This window comes from Camelus ferus, chromosome 8, assembly GCF_009834535.1.
Source record: "Camelus ferus isolate YT-003-E chromosome 8, BCGSAC_Cfer_1.0, whole genome shotgun sequence".
Classification (NCBI taxonomy): Eukaryota; Metazoa; Chordata; class Mammalia; order Artiodactyla; family Camelidae; genus Camelus; species Camelus ferus.
The window spans coordinates 66,954,627-66,963,412 of NC_045703.1; the positions used below are offsets into that span (position 1 = coordinate 66,954,627).

General features: G+C 41.4%; 1 protein-coding gene across 3 annotated transcripts in view; it reads left to right on the forward strand.

Moving 5' to 3' along the window:
• The window catches only part of FNDC1 (fibronectin type III domain containing 1), a 91,489-nt gene extending 84,182 nt beyond the window's left edge, over positions 1–7,307 (forward strand). For all 3 annotated transcript variants that reach the window (XM_032485276.1, XM_032485277.1, XM_032485278.1), the window contains 5 exons: positions 862–941; positions 3,837–3,866; positions 4,638–4,799; positions 6,155–6,277; positions 6,535–7,307. In XM_032485276.1, the coding sequence (XP_032341167.1) occupies positions 862–941; positions 3,837–3,866; positions 4,638–4,799; positions 6,155–6,277; positions 6,535–6,650 (511 nt within the window). In that variant the 3' untranslated portion in view covers positions 6,651–7,307. The remainder of the gene's footprint in view (positions 1–861; positions 942–3,836; positions 3,867–4,637; positions 4,800–6,154; positions 6,278–6,534) is intronic.
• Positions 7,308–8,786: the final 1,479 nt, after the last annotated feature.

Consider the following 8,786-nt stretch of genomic DNA (forward strand, 5'->3'; position numbering starts at 1 on the left):
GGTGTCCACTGGTGCTGGTGTCCAGTATTTTCTCATCACCACTTTTGGTCCTGTGGCTCATCAGAGTACCAAGTAAGACACTCTGGGACTCCCAGCCTACCCGGCTTATCAGTCTCCCTTTAGATGGACTAGCTGATTCAGACAATGTGCTTTCTAGCACGTTCTCTGTTCCAAGACAAAGATTAATCCACAGCAAAGCCTCGCCAGGCCTTTTCCACTTCCCTTTCCCAGACTTGCTTCTCATTCCTCAAGGCACAGAAGCTAGAAACTCAGTGACTTTTAAGGCTCCAGAGCCAAGCACAGCACTTGTCCCGCGCCCAGAACATTGTTGTCATGTTAGTTCCACCGAGGGGCCCGGCCTCTGGATGGGTTCACCCTCTCCCTGCCAACAGTGGGTTGCGTCATCACTGGGTCAAACATCCCTGCTTTTTCACACAAAGTCCAGTGATAAGAATTAAATTAAATTTGGAATTCTGCTCTTAAGTGTTTCACCGTTCCAACTTCTCCCTCTCGTGTGGTGGAACTTAATTAAGATGGGACATCCAGGGATGGGCCTGCACGGGGCAGCTCAATTGTTGATGCTCTCAGGAACACACGATCCAAGTGACCCATTTGCCCGGGACGCCCCTTCTGTTCCCATTAGCCACGTGTCTGTGCTGTTAATTGTCTTGTTTTGAAAAGTTATTTGAAACTGAGAAAGTTCAGAAATAACACGAAATAGCAATGGTGTATGCATGCATTTGTGAAAACACAGAACTCAAGCCCTACCACAGAGTCAGTGCTCAGGAGTTTGGGGTTTTGTCTCATTACACAAAAGTGAAACAAGCTTCTCTTTCAAGAACTGTTTTCTTCCAATTTCAGGTATTATTTTAAAGTTCAAGCCAAAAATCCTCACGGCTATGGACCTGTTAGCTCTTCAGTCTCATTTGTTACAGAATCAGGTAGGGGCACCTTCGTATTCTTGTTTTTCCCTCTTCTTAAAAACAGATAACCTGAAATAATGGCTACAATGGAATAAAAACTGAAGAAGGAAAATTCTATTTAATCAATTTATTTTGGATATCACTTTATAAAATAAACATAGTTTTCTTTCTGCTAAGTTAAAACTTGGATATTCAAATTAAAAGTAGTCCTCATTGGAACTGCCTGGGAGGTGAAGAGGTCAAATTCCAATAAGAAGTGGGGAAAAATCTAGTTTTCAACCCTGTGGAAAAGATGAGTTTGAAAATCTGTAAAGATTTAGTGGCAGAGATAATCTCTCTTTAAAAAAAATTACAAATAGCTGATGACTGTAAATGTCAAGTGGCCTGAGGGGCAGTTGCTTCTTCCAATTAGTCAAATCTCTGAGATGCTTCATTTACTAGGAGACAGAGATGTCTTTACTTACTATGGAGGGTTTAATTACAATACTGTCCATCTTACAAGCAATATCACTCAGAGGATGTCCTTGCTTTGGGATGCTGGTGGGCAGAGCTCTCAGCCCCTTCATGAAATGTCCCCGTGGTCATGGTGGGAGGCGGTACCCACAGTATTGAGACCCATGGTGGCAGTCCCTGGGTTAGCCGTCTCTCTGTATAGGAAGCCAAGCTGGAGAGTTGGTGCCTGTGGCCCCAAGACGGGCACCTTCAGCATCCCAGCTGGGCCAGCCCCACACTGAAGTGTCTGTAGCTTCCTACATGTAGCTGGATCCCCAAACATTTGTCATGGAAGGTATTTTAGGTGTGAAGATTTAAATCTACTGAATCGAAATATGTGGGAAAAATATTTTGTGAGAATATACTTTATACTGGGACCATAGATGAAGGGCCTCACAAGCGTTTTCACCTGTTTCATCTAAGAAGTTTCCTAATATTACTTAAGAAAGAGTAGGAGAAAACCATTATCAGTGGTTAATTTGCTCCAGTAAGGGATGTATCTGCGTTTATGGCTGCATTTCCTAAAAATAACATAGACTTTTGGCATAAATTAACATGATAAAGGTCTGTTAAAAAAAAAGCCAAATATTTCAAATCTAAACAGCTATCAAGAATTGGAGGTATGAAATCTGAGAGTAAAGAGATATAAATGTAATTTCTGGGACTGCAATGTAAAATTTTGAATAGACAGCTCTCTGCTACCCCCTTCCCAAGAGAACTCCCACCAGGTTCCCACCCTATCCTTTGTAGTTTCCAGGGGGTGGGTGGGGAAAATCCAGGGCTCACCCAGACTTCTGAACAACTCTCTTGGGGGAGACGGCAGTAACTCACTTTCAGAAAATCCCCAGGAGATCCTGACGCACACAGAAATCTGACAGTTATTTGTCTTGGCCAGATTCACTGTATTCAGTCTTTTAAGTCTCTCCTTCATTTTGTATTTCTTGCTAAGGGCAGTTAGGGTAACAACAAGAAACTTATCAAGTTTTGTATTATGACATTTGCCAAATGTGAGAGTCAAAAAATTAATATATGTGTAACAGGCTGCACCATGGGGAAAGTTTTTACCCTTGTTTGTGTTGTTATTTTGTACTGGTCTGTTGGTCCCCTATACCCTGCCCCAGAGTGTCTGACTTTCCCAGCAGACTATTGAAACTTAGAGCAAGAGAGTAAAACAAGCATTTATCCTTACAGCTAACAGTATGTCAGTTTATTTTGTAGATGGTAGATGATGTCAGAATGGATGGTCTGTACAAAGGAGATTTGCGGTGATGGGAATATTCCGTGTGATTGTGGTGGAGTTCCATGAGTCTATACATGTGTTAAAAAGTCATAGGATATTTACCCTAAAGAAGTAATTTACTCTATGATAATTGAAAAAAAAAGAGAATGGCCCCTGTTTATCTGGCCTGTGGTATTTTATGAAACAGACTTTTTCTAAAGCAGAATTCTTTAAAAGATAGTTTCATATTAAGTGGCATTATTGGAGCTAAGATATAGACAGGTTTTAAAAACAGCTTTATTGAGGTGTAGATGGCATACAGTACTGTTCATACTCAAAGTGCACAACTGAGTAAGGTCTGAAGTACATTTATAGCCTTGGGTCCATCACCGCAGTAATGGCAGTGAACATCTCCATCACCCCAGCAGGCTCCTCCTGTACAGTCCAGCCCTCCTGCCCCTCCTCACCTGCCCATCTTCTCCCCTGTTCTCAGACAACCCCTCATCTGCTGTTTGTCACTGTAGACTCGTTTGCACTTTCTAGAATTTTGTATAGATGAAATCATACAGTAGGAGTTCTTTTGTCTGGCTTCTTGCACTCAGGATAATTTTGAAATCCATCCACGTTGTCATATTGATCAGTAGTTCATTTTTTTTATTAATTAGCAGTATTCCTTTGTATGTATATGCTGCAATTTGTTAATCCATTCACCTGTTAATGGGCATTGTGTTGTTTCTGCTTTTTGGCTACTACAAATAAATACCGCCATGAACATTCATGTACAAGTATTTATATGGACATATGCTTTAATTTCTCTTGGGGAAATACTCAAGAGTAGAGTGGATGGATTGTATAGTAGGTGTATATTTTTTTTAAGAAACCACCAAATTTTTTCCAAGATGGGTACATTTTAAAACATAATGAGTATTGAATTATTTTTTAGTACCCAATGTCAAAATATTGTCTTCAGGGGTCCGCAGCTTCTATATAAATAACAATGCGATATAAATAGAGGAGTATTTCTTGGAAGGAAATGCTTAGAAAATAAAAACCAAGGAAAATCTTAGCACCTGTCAAGTGGGCCTTGCACTTTCTTTATCTGCTCCGGTCTGGCTAGCTCTTCCAGGTACAAAAAATATTCCAACAACTGCGTGGCTGTGAGATATAATAGCGAAGTCAATTATTTCTTTTTCATTTTATAGACAACCCTCTGCTTGTTGTGAGGCCACCAGGTAAGTTTCTCTTCTTGATAAACTTGACCTTCTAGTCATCAAGTTGAATATTGACTATGAAATTGTTATGGTTACTCACAAGTAGAAATGCTGAACTATTTTTGTAATGTCATAATTTTCTGACAACTTCTGTGGTTTCTTTGCACTCATTATCCTAATCTATGGAAAAGAATGCTCTGGAAATTTCAAAATAGGGCCATAGCAGCCAATATCTATAAAAACCGTTATGGGTGGCCAATATCTATGAAAATAGATAACTTTATTTTCATAACACCTTTTGAAGATTTTAAGTTGGTGAAAAGATAGCAAAATGCATTAAGTGTACAACAAAATTTTACTTTGTTTTTCAAATAAACTGAAAAAGACCTATTGCTTAAGTTAAAGACTGGCCTTAGGAGTGACAAGGACAGTAGGCACATATGCTGAGGGACTTTGGGAGGGGAAGGTAGGATGGCATGCCCAGCAAGGTCAAGTTCGCCATTATGGCTTATATTTCTTGAAGCTTAAAGGATTTTTCTTATTCTGAGAATCCTTGATAGAAATACAAATAAGTTTACCGTGTTCAGTTACAAGGAACTCTCCATTTGCGCTTCAGGACAAAGCAAGAAGAGAGTAGAGAAAGTGGGTGCCCATTGGGAGGCAGGAAAACTGTTCAGAAAAGCCCTGAGAGGAGGGGGAGTCTCAGTGATTAAGTCCAATTTTCTGGTACTTCGTGCAAGAAGAAACACCATGACACGCCATGACTTAGAAGGTGTGTTTCATGTTGTCCAGGTGGTGAGCCCATCTGGATCCCGTTTGCTTTCAAACATGACCCTGGCTACACGGATTGCCACGGCCGGCAGTATGTGAAGCGGACGTGGTACAGAAAGTTCGTGGGAGTCATTCTTTGTAACTCACTGCGGTATAAGATCTACCTCAGTGACAACCTGAAAGGTGGGTCTTTGGGGATGATGTGCTGTGGGAAGGTGTGGAAAGTTTTTATTTCATCGGATGCTCACTTGACATCGCAGATGCATCAGAATGCATTTGAAGCACAGACTCACCATGTCTCCCTCTGACTCAAATGCAAACCAGTTTTGCTGGCTTTATTCTAGAGCAACTAGTTTTTACATTGACACCCAGAAACAGATATATTTTAAATCTACTACTTTCTAAGAATGAGGTCCAAAATTCTGTTAGAAATGTAAAGACCATTTTTCTTTGCTGTTAATTCCATAACACTAAGTATGAGTGTAAGCTGGAAGTATTGAGGAAAGGTACCCCTCTATGTTTTTTGCCATTGGCACAACATTATAGAGAAAAAATGTAGATGGTGAAACATACATAAGCAGTACTATTTACTATTTGTTCTGTGCCTGAATAAAAATTACATTGTTTTCATCATGGTAGGTAGGAGATTAAAGCAAAGAATAACGTAAGTACTTTGAACTACTAACATTTCAAAATGCCATTTCTACCCAGCCAGTTTTGAATCACCCACCTACACAAAACTGCTTTTTTATTTCAAAATTTGCATAACTTTTAATTTTTCAGTGCATACGTTTTTAAAAACTTTCCCTCGGCTGGTTTATGTTTTGTCATGGGTCAGTTTTTGTTTTTGTTTTTGTTTTTGTTTTGTTTCTTGTTGGTGGTCATCGTTTCAAGATAATGTCAGTCTCCCCAACCCTCCCTGACTCTGGTAATTTCTCAGTGTATGTGTCTCCCCTGACTACTGTCTGTTTGTTTCTCTCTGCTCATTTTTTCCCCTCTCCCACACTGCCCTTTTCCTCCCCTGCGTCAGAATTCCTGGGAGAGGTTGCACAACCATGTCTGGTTCCCTAGGGTTGAGAGAAATCACTTCGCCCTACTGTGCCCCTGTGGTTCAGGACCAAGGACAGCGCCTCATGCCTCAAATGCACCCTACTTCTAGTTATGTATGAAAATAGGTTCTTGTATTTATATAGATATTTATGTTTTCATAATTATTTCAAAATATAGTCTCTATCAAGAGTTCCTCCCTTTTTTTTTTAAGCCAAAGAGTAGTAAGGTCTTCCAGTTATAGGCTGAAAATGCCTCTAATATTAGTAGTTTCCATTTAATGAGCACTTGAATATTTGTTAAATATTAAGCATACATGATCTCACTGAATCCTTACAACACTTACTGGAACTGGTGCCACTATCACCATTTTTCAAACATGGAAAGTATGACACACAGAGTTGAAGTAGTGCGCCCACTTCAAAGCGTGTGCCAGTTCCTAAACCAGCATTTTTTGACCAGTCACTGACCCATTGTATTCCTTTATGCAGATACATTCTACAGCATTGGGGACAGCTGGGGAAGAGGTGAAGACCACTGTCAGTTTGTGGATTCACACCTTGATGGAAGAACAGGGCCTCAGTCCTACATAGAAGCCCTTCCTACCATTCCAGGTAATTTGAACAAAGGCCTGATACATTATCCTTAGATGCTTTCCAAAAGTTACCTCATTAACATAAACTCACAGGTGGTTGAAAGGGGTTTATTATGAATATCCAGACAACTTGATTGCTCTTATCATTTAGGAAATTCTAAGGGTTTTAGGAGCTGTGTGCCAGGAATGAGGCTGAAGACCAAATAGATATTTCCTATTATAAATCACAGTGTCAGATACATTTTTCTCCCCCTTTCTTTCCTCTTACCCTTCCAGGCTACCATCGCCAGTATCGCCAGGAGCCAGTCAGCTTTGGCAACATTGGTTTTGGAACCCCTTACTACTACGTGGGCTGGTACGAGTGTGGGGTCTCCATCCCAGGGAAGTGGTAACCACAGGATGATCACTCTGGAAGCTCACCCTGCCCAGCCCCCTCGACTAATTTGCACTTGGGGCTGTGAGCAGGAAAGAGGATGGTGTCCCCAGCCCCACTGTCCCAAGTGTCGGCAAGGCCACATGATGGACACCGGACACTTCAGGCATCTTCGATCTGGAGCTCAGTCCTACTACTTGGCCTGGACCACACACAGGATTCAATGTTGCTGTTAACCTTGCTTCTCCACATGTTTTGCTTACAATAGCACATCCCAGGGATGGCAGAAACACACAGCTACCGGGATGCCCACTGATTCAGTGCGATTTTCATACTCCAGGGGTATCTCCAGGGATCAGCACAAACACGCTGTGCTTGCTTCATGGAACGCCACACGCTTTTTTTTTAATCACTGGACTTCTCCAAAAATAGCTGAATTTAAGCTTTGGATCTCTATCTATGCCATAGAACTGAATTGCTAAAAATACCACTGAAGGAAATGTATCCTACTTACAGTTTATTCTGTGGACCTACCCACCACTAGACCAAATGTATCAAATCTTACTTGTAAATTCTCAATTTTGATATATATATGTATATATGCATATACATATCCATACTTGTCTGCAAGGACATTGATTAAAATCGCTGAATTTGTACTTGTTCACTAGATAAATGTGTGTGGGACTTTTTGGAGCAGAGGTGCTATTTATTAACATCTTTTGAGAAGGGTCCGAAGAATATGTACCCTACAGAGCACGAGATGAGTGGAAGGGTTTGTGTTCTTTCTGCGAATGCTGCTGAGCTTTGGAAATGACTGGGATGCAGTGATACTGGCCGTGAACCAGTTGCAAACTGAGTTCCTTCCACCTTCTGTATCTGTGTGAAAGATATACTGGTTGTTTCTATGAGGACATATCCAGATGTTTCAAGATTAATTAAGGTTTTAGATCCCAAATGATTTTAAAATCCAGTTAAAAAAAACTCCTTTCCCCTTTCCTTCCTATCTCAGTATCTACTCCTCGAAATATAAGCATCTCACCCCTCTTGAGGCAGCAGGAGAGGGTTTATTTAGAAACAGTTTATTCTAAGTCTTCTTGAGGCATGGTGTCCTTTCCACATGAATGTGCGTGGTGCCTCTGTGTCCTCCGGCAGCTCTGGGGGAACTGAGGGTTCATATTCTCTTAGAGGTTTCAGCATTAAGAGAAGCAGCAGTGAGAACGAGCTAGAGGCAGACACCTTTCTGGGGCCACAGGCTGTACCGCTACGTAAATGGTCTAATGGCAGAAAGCAGTCCCGCTACTGGGGTCAGTTTTTTCCCTTGGTGCCGGCGGCTTGTTGAGGTGAAGCCTGATGTGTCTGGTAGGTTTGCAGGTCAAATTCACAAGGAAACAAGTAACTGCTGGGTCTTTGTTGGGGGGCGGTGGAAGCTGACATTTCCCCAACTGTTGCAATCTCCCTTCCACAGAAAACAACAGTCAAGAGGATCCAAGCTTCCTGCTGGGCTTGGAAAATACTAGAATTCCTCAGGGGAACAGATTAGATACTCAGTTCATTTGTTACTCACATTTGCAAAAGAAGAATAGGAATCTTTAAGTAGCTTCTGGGGCTCTTGTACATGAACGGGGGGTTATTACAAAGGGGCGTCTAAAAAACACCTACTTTTCACACTAACATTCAATGCCAAGCTGAAGATAAGATCTTTAAATATAAGTGAATTTTCCTAATAAGCCGTAACTTGCTTCCTTTATTTCTCCCCTCCACCTCCAAATTTCTGTCTGGCTGTCAGTATCCGGTAGCCTCCTATTGGAGAGTGCAGAGAGATGCCCCCAGTCTCCTGGGGGCAAGCACCAGGAGATTGCAGTTTCCTGAAAGTGTTTCCTTGGTTGTAAATAATTCATTACCGGGCATAGAGAAGAGCCACATGATCTGCTCCAAAAGCCTGTGCTTGACACAGGACCTCCTGGGGAAGAGATGGGGTTTCCACCCAACACAGATGCAGGCATCTCATTTGTGATTCACTCTTTCATAAGCTGAAGGGCGTGTTCCCCTTCAGCCTCACCCCCAAGGGTTTTATGCTGATTTCAGATACAGAAGGATACATCTCCCTCAGAAGGATTTTATGCTTATAGAAATACATAGATTTCACTGGCTT